Raw genomic sequence first — 20,206 nt, 5'->3', positions numbered from 1 at the left:
TCTCGGTCCCTTTTAGAAAATCCCTATTGTGCCATCTTCCCCCTTCACCGATATGTTCAGATTCTGTCCTTTGTTACGACATTTTCAGAAATCAATGCTCGTCCAGGTGCACAGGGAGATTTTCAAGATGGCAAGGATGCAAAATAAGTAGGAATTTTCATAGAATCATGGAATCTCAACAGTGTGGAAGCAGGCCATTCAGCACTTCAAGTCCTCACCAATCTTCTGAACAGTGTCCCACACAGACCTATCACCTTATTTTATCCCTGTAATTTCCCATGACTAATCCACCTATCCTGCACATCCCTGGACACTACGGACAATTTAACATGGGCAGTGCACCGAAACCATACATCTTTGGACTGTGGGAGGCAACCAGAGCACCTGGAGGAAAATCATGCAGATACAGGGGGAATGTGGAAACTCCATACAGACAAACCCAGGACACTGGCACTGTAAGGTAACAGTGCTAACCACTGAGCCAGTGTGCCACCATTTTGTTGGAAATTCACTGAGTGACAAGTTGTGAGAATTGTTTATTGTAAAATGGGGTGGATATTGTACATGAGAGATACCATAGGGGTGGTCTAGGCAATTAGTGAGGCAAGTTAAATGAGAGAGAAGATGAGAAAGCTTGTTTGGCGACGCAGCAAAAAACCCTCCAAAAATCGTGCCAACATAAAGACTGACGTAAATATTTCAGTAGCTTGAAATTGTCCTACATGGAAAGTCTATTTTAATGGAACATTGGAGCTGTAGGAACAAATCCCAACACATGGCAATAGTTTTCAGAGCATAAGATTGTTCAGCCTTTGTAAACAGCATGATTTAATCAGAGCCAGTCACAGTCCAAAATCTTTCGTCCTCGGAGAAACATCTTTTATTACCTTCAATAAAAACTCCTTTAAAAGACACACTGTACTGGACCTCATTTTGTCTTTGTTAATTGATGACACAGTTGAACAAGGCAATCGACTTTGTGAACAGGTTTTCATATTCTTTCCTGCTATTTACAAAGAGATCATCTCTGATACTTGAATTAAGCTGAAACCTGAGCCATGCTGTTATTTTAACTGATAATGATGTTCCTGCTGGTTCTGATTCTGTTAACTTAATGCGTCGAGAAACTATTGCAACCAGCCAATTGTGATTTAACCATTGAATCCTAGAGCAGAAACTGTACACTTTTAGAGACTTTGCCGATTTAATTTCACTTGCTCGAGAAAATGCATTAATGCAAATGACAGGATAGTCAGGACGTTAAGCTAAAATTCAGAATTCTTTACTGTTTCTGAAGTCTTGAATTTACATTAGTTTTGGCACATTTGTTGTGCAAAATTCCTTTATCCACTGTTTGAATAAGTGTCACTTTTTAACCAGTCAGTAACAGTAGTATTCTTCTTAAGACACTGGCTGCATCATTGTCAGTATTAGCTTCTTCCTGAAGAGAGAATGTTAAATTGGAGCCCCCACCTGCTTATTTGTGTGGATGTGAAAGGTCAAAGTTAATATCTCTCATTCAAAATTGTGATGACGTATTTATTAGTCATTCTCCTTCTATTGTTTAGGGGATTGTATGCTGTTTCAAGTGGCTATGACATAGCTCACAGAACAATAACATCACTTCAGTTTAATAAAAGCTTGTCTTTTTATTGTTCATTCACATTTATTGATAAATAGAAAAGCTTATTTATTCTGTCACAACCACACTGGATATACCCTCAGAGTAGTTCATCAGCTGTGAATTCCTTTAGTTTGTTTCATCCCTTCTTAGTTTGTTGGGCGGAATTTTGCCCTTCTACGAGAAGCGGAGAGAGCTGACAGGAAGATGTGATTGGGTGAGTTGGCCCTGGAGAGAAACTCGTTTCCCCTTCTTGCTACTCTGCAGTTAAATGCGGTATGACCAAGTCCATGGGTGATTTTCCAAGCTGGTCAGCAACTAAAGCCCTTAAATGGTCAAGTCATGGCCACATAAGGGCCTCACCCTGCTAGCTATCCAATTACTGCCTTGCCCATGGGCTGGAAAGTTGGCAAGTTTCCTGACTGGCACATCAGGAAAAATCTACTCAACAAGCTTTGATTGTCACAATCTGAACAATTGGGTGGGGAAGGGTTTGAGCTCTGAACATTACCTCCCTCCCCTACTACTCCCACCCACCCCCGCCCCAAACCCTTCCTTCCCTGTGACCCTCTCATTACCAGAAGAAAGAAAAAGCACTAAACTTCTCACTACTGGTGATGACTATAATCTTAGGGTCCAGAATTTGCCTGACACACTAATGCAGAGTTGCCTAATCAGGCGTAACATGCAAATGATAGCAAATACTGTGTTCATGGACATGTGAAACAAAGACAGAAATGCTAGAGAATGCATGTCTGGCAGCATCTGTGGAAAGTGAAACACAGTTAATGTTTTGAGAATGACATGACTCTTTCTCAGAATATGTTGCACTAAAGACCTATGGCAGTCTCCAAAGATGCTGCTACTGAATATTCACCTATTTGACATTTACTCAAAAAAAATCCTGGACTTTAACTGTTCCCATTTAAAAAGAGTTGCAATACAGCTTTATGTTATAACCAAGATAAAATTTGGTTATTGCAAAATTACTGATTTCCATGCCTTTCGAAAGACTCATTGTGTGATGATGGGTTATTGGAATTAAAATCTCTCCCTTTGTGATTGATGGTGAGAAAACACTGTTAAACAAACTTTGATAAGACCATAAGGCCATAAGACATAGGAGTGGAAATAAAGCCATTCGGCTCATTGTGTTCACTCCACCATTCAATCATGGCTGATGGGCATTTCAACGCCACTTACCCACACTCTTCCTGTATCCCTTAATTCCTTAGCAGATTAAGAATTCATCAATCTCTGCCTTGAAGATATTTACCGTCCCGGCCTCCACTGCATGTCATAACAATGAATTCCACAGGCCCACCACTCTCCTCATTTCTGTTTTAAGTTGACCCCCTCTAATTCTAAGGCGGTGCCCACAGGTCCTAGTCTCCCCGCCTGACAGAAACAAATTCCCAGCGTCCACGTTTTCTAAGCCTTGCATTATCTTTTAAGTTTCTATTAGATCTCCCCTCAACCTTCTAAACTCTAATGAATACAATCCCAGGATCCTCGGCAGTTCATTGTATGTTAGGCCTACCATTCCAGGGATCAACTGTGTGAATCTCCGCTGGACATGCTCCAGTGCCAGTGTGTCCTTCCTGAGGTGCAGGGCCCAAAACTGGACACAGTATTATAAATGGGGCCTAACCAGAGCTTTATAAAGTCTCACATTGCTGTGTTTACATTCCAACCCTCTTGAGATAAGTGAAAACATTACATTTCGTTTCTTAACCACAAACTCAACCTGCAAGTCAACCTTTAGAGAATCCTGGACGAGCACTCCCAAATCCCTTTGTACTTTGGTTTTAGGAGTTTTCTCACCTTTTAGAAAGTAGCCCATCCCTGTATTCTTTTTCCGAAGTGCAAGACCTCACACTTCCTCACATTGAATTACATCAGCCATTTCCTGGACCACTCTCCTAAACTGTCTAAATCTTTCTGCAGCCACCCCACCACCTCAGAACTACCTGCCTGTCCACCTAACTTTGTATCATCTGTGATCTTCACCAGAATGTCTCCAGTCCCTTCATTCCGATCGTTAATATATAAAGTGAACAGCTGCGGCCCCAACACTGAACCCTGTGGGACACCACTTGACATCAGTTACCATTCCGATAAGGAACCTTTTATCTCAACTTTCTGCCTCTTGTCAGACAGCCAATCCTCAATCCATGCCAGTAGCTTACCTCGAATACCATGGGCTCTCACCTTACTCTGCAGCCTCCCGTGAGACACCTTATCAAAGGCCTTTGGGAAGACTAGGTAGATAATATCCACCGGATTTCCCTGATTTAATCTACTTGTTACCTCTTCAAAGAATTCTAACAAGTTTGTCAGGCATGACCTCCCCTTACTAAATCCATGCTGAATTGTTCTATTGCGACCATGCACTTTCTTAACGATGGATTCTAGAATTTTACGTACCACCGAGGTTAAGCTAATTGGCCTATAATTTTCCATCTTTTCTCTTGATCCTTTCTTGAACAAGGGGGTTATAACAGCAATTTTCCAATCATCCAGGACTTTCCTTGACCCCAGTGATTTTTGAAAGATCACAACCAACGTGTCCGCTATTTCCTCAGCCACCTCCCTCAGATCTCTAGGATGTAGCCATTGGGGCCAGGAGATTTATCAATTTTTAGACCTTTTAGCTTTTCTAGCACTTTCTCTTTTGTAATGGCTACCATACTCAAGTGTGCCCCTTGATTCTCCATAATTTTTGGGATATTACTCATGTCTTCCACTGTGAAGACTGAAACAAAGTATTTACTAAGTTCTTCAGCTATTTCCTTACTTCCTATCACTAGCCTTCCTGCATCAATTTGGAGCGACCCGATTATACATATGCCTCGCATTTGTTTCTTATGTATTGAAAGAAACTTTTACTATCATTTCTAATATTACTAGTTAGCTTACCTTCATATTTGATCCTCTCCTTCCTTATTTCTCTCTTTGTTATCCTCTGTTTTTGTAGTCTTCCCAATCTTCTGATTTCCCAGTGATCTTGGCCACTTTTTAGGCTCTCTATTTTTCTATGATACATTTCCTAATTTCCTTTGTCAGCCATGGCTGCCTAATCCCCACCTCCCCGCTCCCCTCCCCACCCCAGATAATCTTTTTTTTTCTTTGGGATGAACCTCTGTACTGTGTCCTCAATTATTCCCAGAAACTCCTGCCATTGTTGCTCTACTGTCTTCCCCACTAGGCTCTGCTTCCAGTCGATTTTTGTCAGTTCCTCTCTCATGCCCCTGTAATTACCTTTATTTAACTGTAACAACATTACATCCAATTTTGCCTTCTCTCTTTCAAACTGCAGTCTGAACTCTACCATATTATGATCGCTGCCTTCTAAGTGTTCCCTTACCGTAAGCTCTTTTATAAAGTCTGGCCTATTCCATATGCAGAATAGCCTGCTCACTTGTGGGCTCCATCAAAAGCTGTTCCAAAACGCCATTCTGAGAGCATTCCATGAATTCTCCTTCTTTGGATCCACCAGCAACGTTATTCACCTAGTCAACCTGCATCTTTAAGACCCCATGATCACTGTGACCTTGCCTTTTTGACATGCCCTGTCAATTTAGAGTCATAGAGATATACAGCACAGAAACAGACCCTTTGGTCCAACCCGTCCATGCAATCCAGATATCCGAACCCAATCTAGTACCACCTGCCAGCACCCGGCCCATATCCCTCCAAACCCTTCCTATTTATGCACCCATTCAAATGCCTTTTAAATGTTGCAATTATACTAGCCTCCACCACTTCCTCTGGCAGCTCATTCTATACACGTACCACCCTCTGTGTGAAAAGGTTGCCCCTCACGTCTCTTTTATATATTTCCCCTCTCACACTAAACCTATGCCCTCCACTTCTGGACTCCCCTACCTCAGGGAAAAGGCTTTGTCTATTTATCCTATCTATGCCCCTCATGATTTTATAAACATCTATCAGATCACTCCTCAGTCTCCGACGCTCCAGGGCAAACAGCCCCAGCCTATTCATCCTCTCCCTATAGCTCAAATCCTCCAACTTTGGTAACATCCTTGTAAATCTTTTCTGATCCCTTTCAAGTTTCACAACATTTTTCCGTTAGGAAGGAGACCAGAATTGCATGCAATATTCCAACAGTGGCCTAACCAATGTCCCGTACAGCTGCAGCGTGACCTCCCAACTCCTGTACTCAATACTCTGACCAATAAAGGAAAGCATACGAAACACCTTCTTCACTATCCCACTACCTGCGACTCCACTTTCAAGGAGCTGTGAACCTGCATTCCAAGGTCTATTTGTTCAGCAACACTCCTGAGGACCTTACCATTTAAGTGTATAAGTCTTGCTAAGATTTGCTTTCCCAAAATGCAACACCTCAAATTAACCTAAATTAAACTCCATCTGCCACTTCTCAGTCCATTGGCTCATCTGATCGCAATCCTGTTTTAATCTGAGGTAACCTTCTTCCCTGTCTACTACACCTTCAAGTTTGGTGTCATCTGCAAACTTACTAATTATACCACTTATGCTCACATCCAAATCATTTATATAAATGATGAAAAGTAGTGGATCCAGCACTGATTCTTGTGGCACTCCACTGGTCACAGGCCTCCAGTCTGAACAACAACCCTCCAGCACCACCATCTGTCTTCCACCTTTGAGCCAGTTCTGTATCCAAATGGCTAGTTCTCCCTGCATTCCGTGAGATTTAACCTTGCTAACCAGACTCCCATGGGGAACCTTGTCGAATGCCTTACTGAAGTTCATGTAGATCACATTGAATGCTCTGGTACATCTTGCACCCCTGGTGCTGACCATTGCTGGGCGTTCTGTAAATAACTCTCCTAAGGTTATTTTGCCTTTGTTGTTCTTCAACTTCAACCGCACAGGCTCCACATCATCAGACCCTATGTCATTCAGTGCCATAGATTTAATTTCATTCTTAACTAACAAGACAACCCCGCCCCCTCTGCCCACCTCCCTGTCTTTTTGATAAGTAATTAATCTTTGGATGCTTAACTACCAGTCCTGAACATCCTGCAACCATGTCTCTGTGTTGCCTACCACATCATAATCAATCACCATGATTATGTGCCGTTAATTCATTTACTTTGTTACAAATACTATGAGCATTTAGGTGAAGCACCTTACTGCTAATTTTCTTATCCTCATGATTTCCATCACCTCTGGTAGTATCTTCCTTTGTGCTTCATTCCAATCTGCCTCAAACTTAAACCTTGCACACATGCTAACCTGCTGCTGATTTTTCTACTTGACTCCATACTCCCTGTTGCTTTCCTTTTCCCTTCCTCCCGACTCACAAGTTTAAAGTTCTAGTGACCACCCTATTTATCCTTTTTGCCAGAATACTGGTTCCAGATTGGTTCAGGTGGAGACCGTCCCATCGGTACAGATCTCTCTGGTTCCAAAACTGATGCCAATGTCCCATGAAATGGAATCCTTCTTTCCCACAGCAATCTCTTAACCACGTGATTACTTCCCTAATTTTGTTAGCCCTTTGCCAATTAGCACATGGTTTGGGCGGTAATCCAAAGATTATGACCCTTGAGGACCTGTTCTTCAATTTCCTTCCTATTGCTTGATATTCCCCAAACAGGCCCTCCTTCCTAACCTTGTCTATGTTGTTTGTGCCAACGTAGACCAGAACAACTGGATCTTCTCCCTCCCACTCCAATATCCTTTCAAGCCAGTCGGAGATGTCCTGCACCATGATCCCCACCCAGCCACTCCACCACAGAACAGACTGTTGTCTGCTGTGATTTTCATCTTGAAAGGCCTTTATAACTTAATTTAGAACTGTTTGGAAATTATAAATTTTCAATCAGACATGTTATTTTGGAAGATCTTTTGCTTGAAAAAATTGGGCAATATCAAAACCAATTCATGATGTATACTGTTTTGACAGCTAAATTATATGTTAATATTGATGTAATTTCCAGAAACATCCTCTGATTAATACAAATGGGCGCATATTCAATGTAACATTTCGTGGATAAAATTGTAAAAAGCTGATTTCCACTTCTTCCAACTTTTATCATATAACGCTCATTTCGGCATCCCGAATTGGCTATAACATCACTGAAGAATTAGGGAACAGTATTTTGGAGAACACTTACCTCCATTGGCAATAGCATGATTCTGAGGGGGATTGATTTGCGTGCCTCATTCTGTGCATGCGCTGGTGTTCGTGCCGAAATCTCCATGCAGTTCTACAAAGTGGCATTGTCAGTGCCAGTCTTCATGCCATTCTGCACATGCGCTGATGTCAGCTGCCAACAGAGCAGCTTTCTGTGAGAGGTACTGTACAGAGAGAGCTCTCTTATATTTTCTAAATGTACTGTGTTAAATTTACTTTTGCTTCATTAATAAATACGATTTCAACCTTTATTCGAGCTGTGCTATACTTTGCATTAGATGTTTGAGTAATTTTGAGTGATTGTGACTGATAGTTTTGGCTGGTCCACGCCCAATCCCACCTTTCCCACAAGCCCCATTATTTCTATTAAGGGATTTTTCTTTTATAAATGAGGTTTCGCTGGAATGCAACTATGGCATTATAGGAGAACTACCTGTACTTTCATTTTCTCTTTTTTGCCACAATTCTTGGTCATCTTCAGTTTACATTTTGAAATAAAAATGCAGTCCAACTTATTCTAGGTAATTACATTCATAGGTTTGATTCCTGTTCTGTGCTAAAATAACTGATCTTAATCAGGATAGTGTCAGGGCACAATCAGCAATGATAGCCCTAGGTCAGGGAAAGGAAGAATTAGAAGATGCTGGAAATACGCAGCAGGTCAGGCAGTAGAGTGGAACAAGAATGTTAATTCTGTTCCTCTTTCCATAAATTCTCTCTGAACTGCTTAGTGTTTCCAGCATTTCTCTTTATTATTTATTTTTCCAATATCCACAGTAATTTGGCTGGGAACTCCTGAGACGTTGAAGGATTATAGGGACAAGACAGGAAAATGGATTTGAAGATGATTAAATCAGCCATGATCTCATTGAAGAGTAGAGCTCAGTTAATGGGCTGAATGGCCTACTTCTGCTCCCATGCATTTTAGTCTTATCATAGCCTTTAAACGGCATTAGAAATTGAGAGTCAGTTGGGAAAATGTGGCAAGATCAGTCGTAATAAAATTCTGGGTATCAAGAAAAAAGACTGATTCTGCCACCAATAAGTGATTCCAACTTTGCTTTGAAGTTACTTGCCCTAATGATGGAAACCATGTTCTCATTTATTTTGCTACTCCTGAATTTATTTTATAATTTCTCTTCAGACTTTCTGTTTCCTATTTGTCAGAGGTCAGCATGCTTATGACTTATTAATATTAAGCATATCTTTTGTCTAATGAAAACATATTGGGAAATGTTTTTGGTCATAAGTGGTCAATTAAATCCACATCAAACTTATTGGATGACTGTTTTCCTTTTCTTAACTTCCAGAAACTTTTTAGATTTTGATGTGCTCTACGTTTTTGAAACTATTTTCTCATTTTGTTGACAGGGGCAAGTTGTGTTTAGAAATGGAGAGCGAATGGGAACTATCATATTCTCACAATTTCAAGGTAAGCTGCTGGTTGTGAAATTTTGTGGATGTATTTTCATGAACAGCTTTTTCCAAAATGTTGTCATGTTCACTGGCTCCGCACACCATTTGAACTGCTATTGCTAAGGCCTGCACCAGCAGCACCTCTACCTGGGCATCTAACTTAGGCTTCCAAGCTTTACCATATCATTTTCTCTATCATCCATTGCCAGGGAGCTTTGAAATGATCTCTGCTCTAACTTTATTGTCATTCATGTGAAAAAGAAACACCTTTCTTTAGTTTTCCCTAAAGTAAATTTCCTGCCTTTCAAGACAACTTACCTTTCATTGTGCTTGGCTCTCAATTATGTATTATATTTATGACAAATGAGGACAAGAAAGATAGAATGCTGGTATGAACACATAGGGGTCCTTTATAAAAGCAAAGCAAATGTTGGAAATCTGCAAGACAGCTAGTAGTGGGGTTATTCCAGGTCTGTGAAGTTGAACAGAGTTAATGCTTCAGTTCTATATGAGTATTCTAAAGAAATCACATTCTGGGTTTTAAAGAAAAGCAATATTGCACTCTACCTGCTAACTCTCTCACAGATGCTGGTAGACTTCTTGAGTTTCTCAAGCACTTGCTTGATTATTTAGCATCCATGATACAGGCCAAAGTCCAGCAAAATAGGTGGAGAAAAATAAAACTAAAAGGTAGGGAAGAGAAATCTAACACCACATCTTACTCAAGGGTTTACAGCCATCATTATTTTAAAGATTATTACTTCTCTACCACAGAAAGGTGATGGTGATGATCTGTGCAGAAATGTGCCCAATTTCCCTGCATTTTGGCATGCTCAATCCAAGGTCAGGCATCTAGAAAGATGGCTATCTTGCTGTCCCCTTCAAAAATCAAATCTTTGAGACAAGAGAGGTTTACAATTTTGCATCATGGCAGTAAAATATCTCTGGATAATGTTAATGCCACTGTTTTAAAAAAAATCTTTAAAAAGCAACCTCTGCTTCAATTAATCTGCTCTTCAGTTTGTCTTGATTCTGCCAACTAGACCATGGAAATAATTTGTGCCCCAGTAGGAGAAGATTGTCATAAATAAAATGATTATATTTTATAGATGGTTACTAGAGGGTAACAATCAAACAAAATGGAGTCATTAACGTTCAGATTCCTTTTCTATAATTTGAAGAAATAATGCTGAAGACTTTACCAAATATGTCAGAATATTTGGGATGAGATTTTTCACATTGACAAGCCTGCAAACATACTTGTATTCAGCAACAGTCTGATGTAACAGTTGATGGTCTCCTAACCTCTGATCTGAAGTTACTCAGATGTATGAAATATGCTGTACTGGCCATTGCCGACATTTCTTTTTTTTTTGCTTTCGACCAATTCCAAGCAAGAAAGTATTCAGCTTATTTGAGCAAACCATCTCTTGACCTGTCTAAGGATTACAGCTTTAAAAGAAAGCTTACATTAATACTGTTAATGCTCAGACGTCACAGATGGAAAAAAAACACTCAACAAATCCTACTAGATAGAAAATAATCCGGGGAAAAGGAATAAGAAAGACAAGGGCATTCATTAAAGGTACCTGGGCACTCACCACAAAGGTCCCTGAGACAGCAAGTCACTTGTGGTCATGTTATTATTTTGGCATGAATATTATTGGATATTTTATGTGTGTGGGAGGCGTAGAGATTGAACACCTAAGGTCTTTTCATGGTTGGCACTCTTGTAATACTGCAACAGAAGCCTGTCTTGTGAACATTGCCAGTACTTAAGATTAGCTCACAGGTGCCATGAACTTAGTATTTCCAATTGAATTTGTTAAGTGTGTATGGTTAGAAAGTTCTGATTCAGCATAAGGATGTACCTACTGAAGAAGGTGCAAAACTTGACCTACTTTTAGGAAATAAGGCAGTGCAGGTGACTGAGGTGAAAGTTAGGGCTGCAGATGCTGGAGATCAGAGTCAAGATTAGAGTAGTGCTGGAAAAGCATAGCATGTCAGGCAGCATCCGAGGAGCAGGAAATTCGATGTTTCGGGCAGGAGCCCTTCATCAGAAATGAGGTGACTAAGGTGTCAGTGAGAGAGCACTTTGGGGCCAGCAACCATATTTCTATTAGTTTTAAAATAGTGATGGAAAAGGATAGACCGGATCTAAAAGTTGAAGTTCTAAATTGGAGGAAAGCTACTTTTGAAGGTATTAGGCAAGACTTTCAAAAACTGAATAGGGGCAGATGTTCACAGGTAAAGGGACAGCTGGAAAATGGAAAGCTTTCAGAAATGAGATAACGAGAGTCCAGAGAAAGTATATTCCTGTTAGGGTGAAAGGAAAAGTTGGTAGTTGTAGGGAATGCTGGATGACTAGAGAAATTAAGGTTTAGTTAAGAAAAAGAAGGAAGGTTGAGTGAATCCTTAAAAAAAGTATAAAAACAGGAGGAATATACTCAAGAGGGAATCAGGAGAGCAAAACAGAGACATGAGATAGCTTTGGCAAATAGAGTTAAGGAGAATCCAAAGGGTTTTTATAAATAAATTAAGGACAAAAGGGTAACTAGGGAGAGAATAGGGCCCCTCAAAGATCAGCAAGGCAGCCTATGTATGGAGTTGCAGGAGATGGGGGAGATACTAAACGAGTATTTTGCATCAGTGTTTACTATGGAAAAGGATATGGAAGATACAGAATGTGAAGAAATAGATAGTGACATCTTGAAAAATGTCCATATTACAGAGGAGGAGGAGGTGCTGGATATCTTGAAGCGCATAGAAGTGGATAAATCCCCAGGACTTAATCAGGTATACTCTCGAACTCTGTCAGAAGCTAGGGAAATGATTGGGCTCCTTGCTGAGATATTTGTATCATCGATAGGCACAGGTGAGGTGCCAGAAAACTGGAGGTTGGCTAAAGTGGTGGCACTACTTAAGAAGGGGAGTTGGGGAAAAGCCAGGGAACTATAGAAAGGTGAGCCTGACATCAGTGGTGGGCAAGTTGTTGTAGGGAATCCTGAGGGACAGGATTTGCATATATTTGGAAAGGCAAGGACTGCTTAGGGATAGTCAGCATGGCTTTGTGTGTGGGAAATTCTGTCTCACAAACTTGATTAAGTTTTTTGATGATGTAATGAAGAAGATTGATGAGGGCAGAGCACTGATGTGATCTATATGAACTTCACTAAGGTGTTCGACAAGGTTTTTCATGGTAGACTGGTTAGCAAGATTAGATTTCATGGAATGCAGGGAGAACTAGCCATTTGGATACAGAACTGGCTCAAAGGTAGAAGACAGATGGTGGTGGTGAAGGATTGTTTTTCAGACTGGAGGCCTGTGACTAGTGGAGTGCCACAAGGATCTGTGACGGGTCCACTACTTTTCATCATTTATGTAAATGATTTGGTTGTGAACACAGGAGGTATGGTTAGAAAGTTTGAGCTATAGGAAGAGGTTGAATAGCCTGGGTCTGTTTTCCCTGGAGGCTGAGGGGTGCCCTTCTAGAAGTTTATAAAATCATAAGGGGCATGGATAGGATAAATACACAAAGTCTTTCCCCTGGGGTAGGGGAGTCCAGAGCTAGAGGGCATGGGTTTAGGGTGAGAGGGGAAAGATCTAAAAGGGATCTAAGTGGAACGTTTTCATAGAAAGGGTGGTACGTGTTTGAAATGGGCTGCCAGAGGTAGTGATGGAGTCTGGTACAATTGCAACATTTGAAAGACATCTGGATGCGTATATGAATAGGAAGGATTTAGAGGGATATGGTGCAGGTGCTGGCAACCTGGACTAGTTTAGGTTAGGATATCTGGTTGGCATGGATGAGTTGGGTGTGTTTCCATGCTGTACACCTCTATGACTCTGTGACTCAATATCAAAAATTTGAATTTAGTTGTCTGGATGTTCAAATATTTTGTGAACAATGCAGTCAGTCACAATGTACTGATGTAGATATATTAATTTAAAATGAAAACAAAATTAAAAGCAAGTGCACTCATATTCTGCCTACAGAATTTTGCCGCTGACTTAGAGTTGCTCAGATGAGACTGCTGAACTGAAGGATTGCTGAGAGAATTAGATAGTGCACTATCTCGAGATAGTGCAGAGTAGAAAAACAACATCATTCTCAAACAATGGAAGCAGCTGCTTATCTAAAGATAGCATTGCAGAATATAAAATTAAGTACCTTGTAAAACATAATGAAAAGAATTTTTATTTTGATATGAAATTGATCCCTCTTTGCAACATTCCTCTTATCCTTCCACATAACTTCCTTCTCTCTCCCACTCTCGCTATGGCCTCCCAACCTTTCCCTTGTCATCCTGTCATTCCCAGGCAAAAAGGAGCCTGGACCTCAATACAGCCTATGTCCATTCCCAGACCAATCCCCAATGCAGGACATTCACACTCTTAGTCCATGTGCAAGCCTCCTTTACTGCTCCCTGCTCGCAGTGCAGACCTCCACCCCACTCCCTGTCCCTGCTCTCAGTGCTGGCCTTTGTCACTGGAGTCCCAGCCTCCCTGGCCCCTTCCCCAGCATTGCATGTAACAGTGATGACATAACTGAACACAACTTGGTGACATAATTGCTATGTGCTGATGTTTCCTTCAGCCTTCCCTACCACAATCTGTATCTGCATATACTCAATGACCATCACTCTGAATTATAACAAACTCTGTCCTGAAGCCCAAGGATAAACCACATTCCTTTTCCATATGTTGTACAATAAATTGGAATAGAATTTCTTCTTTAGTCCACTTGTCTTCCTGCATTTTCTCAATGTTAGGAACGTTGAAGCAGATCTGGTTGACAGAGGATGTAAGCTGCATTTAGAAGGGTTATTTTGTATTGCAGACCTGAGAGAAATCCATAACCAAAACAAAATATGATTGTGGATTAACATGGCAACAATCACTGATACCTCTTACAGAAAATGAAACAATTCAGAATGTTTGAATCATGATTTTTAGAAATGTACAATATAGATAAGTAGAGGTGTGAACAGATGGTTCTCAAAATTATCTACCACAGAGCACAAAAAAGGAAGCATCAAATGCTAGTTAACAGTAACACACCACTCATGAAGCATGATGAGATCTGCTGTTGCTGTGTTCAGATTTTTAGAAGATTTTATCTTTTGACAAAAATGCCTTTTAAATGTTTAGCAAATTCAGTCAACTTGGCTGCAAGAATTGGCTGTATGTTTGTATTGTATTACAGTGAATGGTCCAAAACTCAAAGCAGTTACATAACCAGGTCATCAGTCAGTGTTGTTCAGCTTGGTGCTGTGAGACACCTAGATGGGAAAGAATTGTGTCAGAATAAGGAGGTGGATTCCTATCCCAGACTTAACTGTTGAAATTGAGGAAAGCTCTTCTTACTCCTTCTCTTTGTCCCTCAATCTGTAAGTGATTTTGTTATGAAATGTTTTACACATCAACTTTAGTCCCTCTCCCTCTGTCATGATTAGGCAGTGCTTCTTGGTTGGGACCTGACCTGCTTATATTTCCAGACACTGAAATTTAAAGTGAGTACCATTCCTTGTAACCTGAGAAATAGAAATCCTTCCTGTGATGATAATGCAATAGAGATTGCTTTGCAGTGAGGAAAACTTAGAAGACACCTTCTCTTTCTGCATGTGGGGTCAATAAAACTATAGGTCCTAAACCCCAAATTTCATTTCTGGGTCAAGTGCACACAGGTGGGGGAATCCCTCACTCCGTACTGCCAACCTTTACAATGGCCACTTACACTCCCCATTTTCAGTGCAGTATGCAGATTAGAATAAAGTCAGGGTAGGCAACCAGAGCAGAAATCTTCCCTCAGCTCCAGACTGCAAATGTATTGGATGCAGTTTAGGGAAGTGGGTATGTTTTCTCAACCAACACCTGAAGTGGGTATGTTTTCTTATGAGGGCAGGTTGGACGAGGTAGACTGGAGTTTAGCAGAGTAATAGGTGACTTGATTCAAACACATAAGGACCAAAGGGATCTTGACAGGGTGGATGTAAAAAAGAATGTTTCCTTCTTTGGGAGAATCTGGAATTAGGGATAATGGATCGTCTAATTAAAACAGATAATAAGATTTATTTTCCACACAGAGGCCAGTGAGTCTTCAGAATTGTCTTCCTCAAAATTTGGGTAGAGAAGAAGAGTTTCTGAATATTTTTGAGGACGAGGTAGATAAATTCTTGATAAACAAGGGGTTGGTAGGTTATCAGGAGTAGGAATAAATGTGGAATAGTCAAAGCAACCTTTGTCCTATTGAATGGTGGAGCTAGCTCAGAGGACTGAGTGTCTGAACCCCAGCTCTTAATTTGTGTGTTTGTATGCAAATACAGGGAAAGAACTGGAGAAGTAAGCAGTCGGTCAAGTATACTTTCTCTGAACTGCTTCCAGTTTATTTTCAGCCTTCCTTAATTAAATAGGCCAATACTGTGAGCCATGGTCTCACTGATGATCTATATAACTGAAGCATAACATCAATTGTTTTGTATTTAATTTCCCTTGCAATAAAATGCCAATATTCTATATGCTTTCCTAATTGATGTATTTCATTCTATATTACTTCCCTAAATAACAGGAAGACAATCCCAGCTCAGAGTTTATATATTACTCAACCATTCTTCACTATCTATTCGACAGTTCAAAAACTTATTTAGAGAAGACATTTAGTATATCATTGGTGAAACCAAGTTAGCAATAAATTATTATGAATACACTATGGTCATAACATTCCTCTTTGTGGATCCAGAAACATTGCAGAAGAAGCTATCTCTAAGCCCAATGAAAAGGACCTGCCGAACAGCCAGCCATTCTGACAGAGCTAAACATTTGGCCTGATCCGAACATCTTGGTTAAATGAGGTAGTCAGTTTCAGGTCAGCGGTCTCAGTCCTTTGCTAAATATGAATCTGATGGAATGAATGGAAGATATATGGAGGAACTACTGACAGTGAATAACATCATTGATAAGAGCAAGGGCATGGATTTCTAAAGACTTATCTTTCAGAGCTTGAAGAATTGTCTGCAGTATTAAGTGAAACGTCCAAAAAGTTTCAACACATTGCATCAATTTTCAACAGGTAGTCTCAGCCAAAACAATGTGATTGTCAGAGTTAGGAGCCCCCTCAACTCTTAAAAGAACTGTGGAATGAGCATCTTCCTTCAAGATTTCCTGCCTAGTCAGAAGGTGTAAGTGGGATGATAAAACACTGCAAAGGAAAGATTTGTGACCCCAGCATGGGTAAGAAAGACTGAGCTCAATAAGGGTTCCTGAAGCTGTAGCAATCATGGAAATGAGGGTAGCAAGGAGAACTGGGAAGACTGCAGGTCATGATACTGGATCTGAGAGACTGCAATAAGATAAACTTTTCCAAGGTACAAGAAGTTAGCCTCTCAAACCATATAGATGTGAATGGGAATGGACAAAGGAAGTGTGATGTGTGACTTCTTCAACCTGAAGAGAGTGTACCACAAGGATTCAGGAATTCAGAATGGCAGAAACACCCTCCACAAATGTCCTGCCATCAGCGCAACACAAAATAGTGCAAACAGTCACATTTCCTGCTTTCTTTCCTTGTACAGGAAGAGAGCACAAAATGTCTGGGAGAACAGAAGGTTGGGGAGATCTGTGGGGATGGTTTTCCAGCACAGATCATTGACAGCTCAAGACTGTTTGACCATTCACTGTCTCATGCAGTCAACCCTAAAATGAGTGACAGCTTTCAACATATCTTCAATCTCTTACAGAATCTTTTATATATTAAAATGCCCAAAGACACAGCAGGACTCAATTTAATAATGTTTTACCTGTCTACTTAATATTGATAAGATTTGGAGGTGCTGGTGTTGGACTGGGGTGGACAAAGTTAAAAATCACACAAAACCAGGTTTATTTGGATGCACTAGCTTTCGAGGCATTGCCTCTTCATCAGGTGGTTGTGGAAGATGACAATACAACACAGAATTTATAGAAAAATGGATACTTTGTCATAGAATTGTAATGATATATTCAACAACATTAAGTAAAAATCACACAACACTAGGTTATAGCTCTCAAACAAATTGAGATTAAGTTTTTCATCTTTTAGAAAGGGATATGGTGGTTTTGGTTATTTAATATGTAAATCCCAGGTTACCTTCTCATGGTGGTATTAGCTTATCTAATAATAGGTGTCATCTCAGCTCAGACAGCGCATTAATTGTCTGTACCAATGTTGAGTCAATTCTATTTCTAAAGTGGGGCTTACAGAATCTTACTCAATGTTGCCATTGAGGCTGAAAATTACATTTCCTGCTTGGGCAAGATACTTGATCAAAAAAAAAGCACAATTAAAATCTGGTTCAATAACAACTGTTGTTATATAGCTGCTGACAAAACAATCAACAAGGACAGTGTCATCAAAATCAGGAGAAGATGCAAGCCAGATCTTTGGTTTATTTTGATGACATTTTGTTACATCACCCTCCCAACTCTTCTCCCAATCATTTTCAGAGAGGCTAGACGTTTAATAGCATTAGGCTGAACAGTACTGTACTATTGCAAAAACAAAGTCAGCCTAATGTGGTGGCTGATTTGGAGATTTGGTCATACAGAGTATGAGTTGCCTGAACCATGAACCGCTCAGCTGTATAGCTGCTCACAGGTCCTTGACAGTGGAAAAGGAGACACCAGATGTGGAAGCCAAGGGAGAGAAAATCACCATGGGGTCAAACATTAGTTTTTGAGATACCTATACTTCACTCAACTGTATTTTGAATGATATTAGAAAACTTTTTGTAGTATATACACTGTATTTCATTTGTAAATGTATAATGGAAAAATGTGATCTGCTGGTAAGTGCATAGAGCAAGCAGCCCAATATTGGAGATTACTACCGGAGTTGGAAATGGTTGTGTGACGCTTAGTTCAGATTTTAACATCTGCCAAAATGCTCTTGAATTTTGCCTGAAAATGATTTTTAATCAGATAATTGTCAAATTTTCTTTTGAAAATAATGATTGAATCCACCTCTAGCATAGGAGAAAGTGAGGTCTGCAGATGCTGGAGATCAGAGCTGAAAATGTGTTGCTGGAAAAGCTCAGCAGGTCAGGCAGCATCCAAGGAACAGGAAATTCGATGTTTCGGGCATAATTCCTGATGAAGGGCTTATGCCCGAAACGTCGAATTTCCTGTTCCTTGGATGCTGCCTGACCTGCTGTGCTTTTCCAGCAACACATTTTCAGCTCCACCTCTAGCATACTCTCACACAGAGCTGCTGTTAGGAAATTGATCTCAGTGAGAATTTACACCAACATTTCTGCTGCATTGAGGAATTTTATGTATAGCAGAGAGAGAGCAATGGGCAGAACTTTTAATTTAATAAAAGGAGGCAGGTGAGTCAGGTAGAGAATTGTGATTTCAAAAATCTGCACCCTGCAACAAACCTGTTTCAAGCTTAGCATTTTCTGGCTTTAACTGAAGCCAACAGGACAAAAGGAAGTGGATTCTAACCTTAAATATGTTCACGAGGCTATGACTCACATTTGTGTTCTCCATATGAGGTTTATATCATTGACTGTATTTTCGAAACATTGAGAATGCAGTCGCCACCTCAATGCAAGAACCCGTTGGATTCAGAAAGTTGATCTCACACCCACCTCCTGGTTTGAGTTACCTGCCTGAGGAATCCCCAAATGATCATGCACTCCAACCCTCCATCTCTATTAGGCTTCCTCCCTCACTTCTCCACTACTAAATAGACTATCATTGACCAGAAACCCAAACACATAAACACAATGGCTGCAACAGCAGGTGGGAGGCTAGGAATACTGCAGCAAATAACTCACCTCCTGATTCTCTAGAGCCTGTCCACCATTTGCAATGCACAAGTCAAAAGTGTGATGGGTGCATTTCAACAACACTCAAGAAGCTTGATACCATCCAGGACAGAGCAGGCTGGTTTGATTGGCACTACATTCACAAGCATCCACTCCCTCCACCACTGACAGTCAGTAGCAGCAGTATGTACCACTTATGAGATGCACAGTGGAAATTCACCAAAGATCTCTAGGTAGCACCTTCCAAACCCATGACTATTTCCATCTAGAAGGACAAGCGCAACAGATAGGGTAGCCATCACCTGTAAGTTCCTTTCCAAGCCATTTGCTGTTCCCTCACAGGTGCTGGGTCAAACTATTGAAGTTCTTTCCCTCAGGTCATTTTGGTCTATCTTCAGCACAAGGACTGCATCGGTTCAAGAAGGAAGCTCTCCACTACCTTCTCAAGGGCATTTAGGTATGGGCAATAAATACTAGTGAGCCTGCAATGCCCACGTTCTCTGAGTGAATAAATAAAAAAGACCCCCAAACCTCCCAACCATGACCAGTCATTGTACCAGCACATCTCACCCCAATGGCCCCCTTATGCCCCACTTCCTTCTATCAACTACATCCTTCTGGTTGCCATTATCCTCTCCAATTAATCCAATCCCCAGCCCCTCTCTGCCTTCTCATTCTTTTTATCTTTTACAAGGGGGAACATGTTATATTTATCCACTCTGTCCAGCCAATTCACAATTTTGTAAACCTTTATAAAATCTCCTGGTCAGTAGTCTTCTCCTCAAGGTGAACAGCTGAAACCTCTTCAATCTATCCTCATAACTGAGTGTTCTCATTCCTGGAAGCATTCTAGTAAATCTCTTATGCAGACTTTCCAATGCACTCACATCTTTCCTAAAATGTAGCATCCACAACTGTACACAATACGCCAGCTGAGATCTAACAAGTACCTTATACAGGTTCATATGTACCTTCTTACTCTTGAACTCTATCCCCCTATTAATAAAACTGAGAACACTATGCTAACTATTGTCTCCATCTATCCTGCCACCTTCAATGATCTATTCACATATACACCCGGATCCATCTGTTCTTGCATCCCCTCTAACATTGTACTCCTCCCTTTTTTTTATTGTCTTTCAGTGTTCTTCTGACTAAACCACCTCAGACTTCTCTTCTTTGAACCTTATTTGTCACCTATCTGCCCACTCC

At 40.6% G+C, this 20,206-nt stretch overlaps 1 protein-coding gene across 1 annotated transcript in view; it reads left to right on the top strand.

Annotated features, from left to right (window-relative positions):
* The window catches only part of gabbr2 (gamma-aminobutyric acid (GABA) B receptor, 2), a 419,830-nt gene that overhangs the window by 236,830 nt on the left and 162,794 nt on the right, over window positions 1-20,206 (top strand). Inside the window, exon 7 of the mRNA XM_060825690.1 lies at window positions 9,144-9,204. Coding sequence (XP_060681673.1) covers window positions 9,144-9,204 — 61 coding nt within the window. The remainder of the gene's footprint in view (window positions 1-9,143; window positions 9,205-20,206) is intronic.

This window comes from Hemiscyllium ocellatum, chromosome 5 (genome assembly GCF_020745735.1).
Source record: "Hemiscyllium ocellatum isolate sHemOce1 chromosome 5, sHemOce1.pat.X.cur, whole genome shotgun sequence".
Taxonomy (NCBI): Eukaryota; Metazoa; Chordata; class Chondrichthyes; order Orectolobiformes; family Hemiscylliidae; genus Hemiscyllium; species Hemiscyllium ocellatum.
The sequence above is the reverse complement of the archived record's forward strand: the minus strand, read 5'-3'. Positions and strand labels throughout refer to the sequence as shown.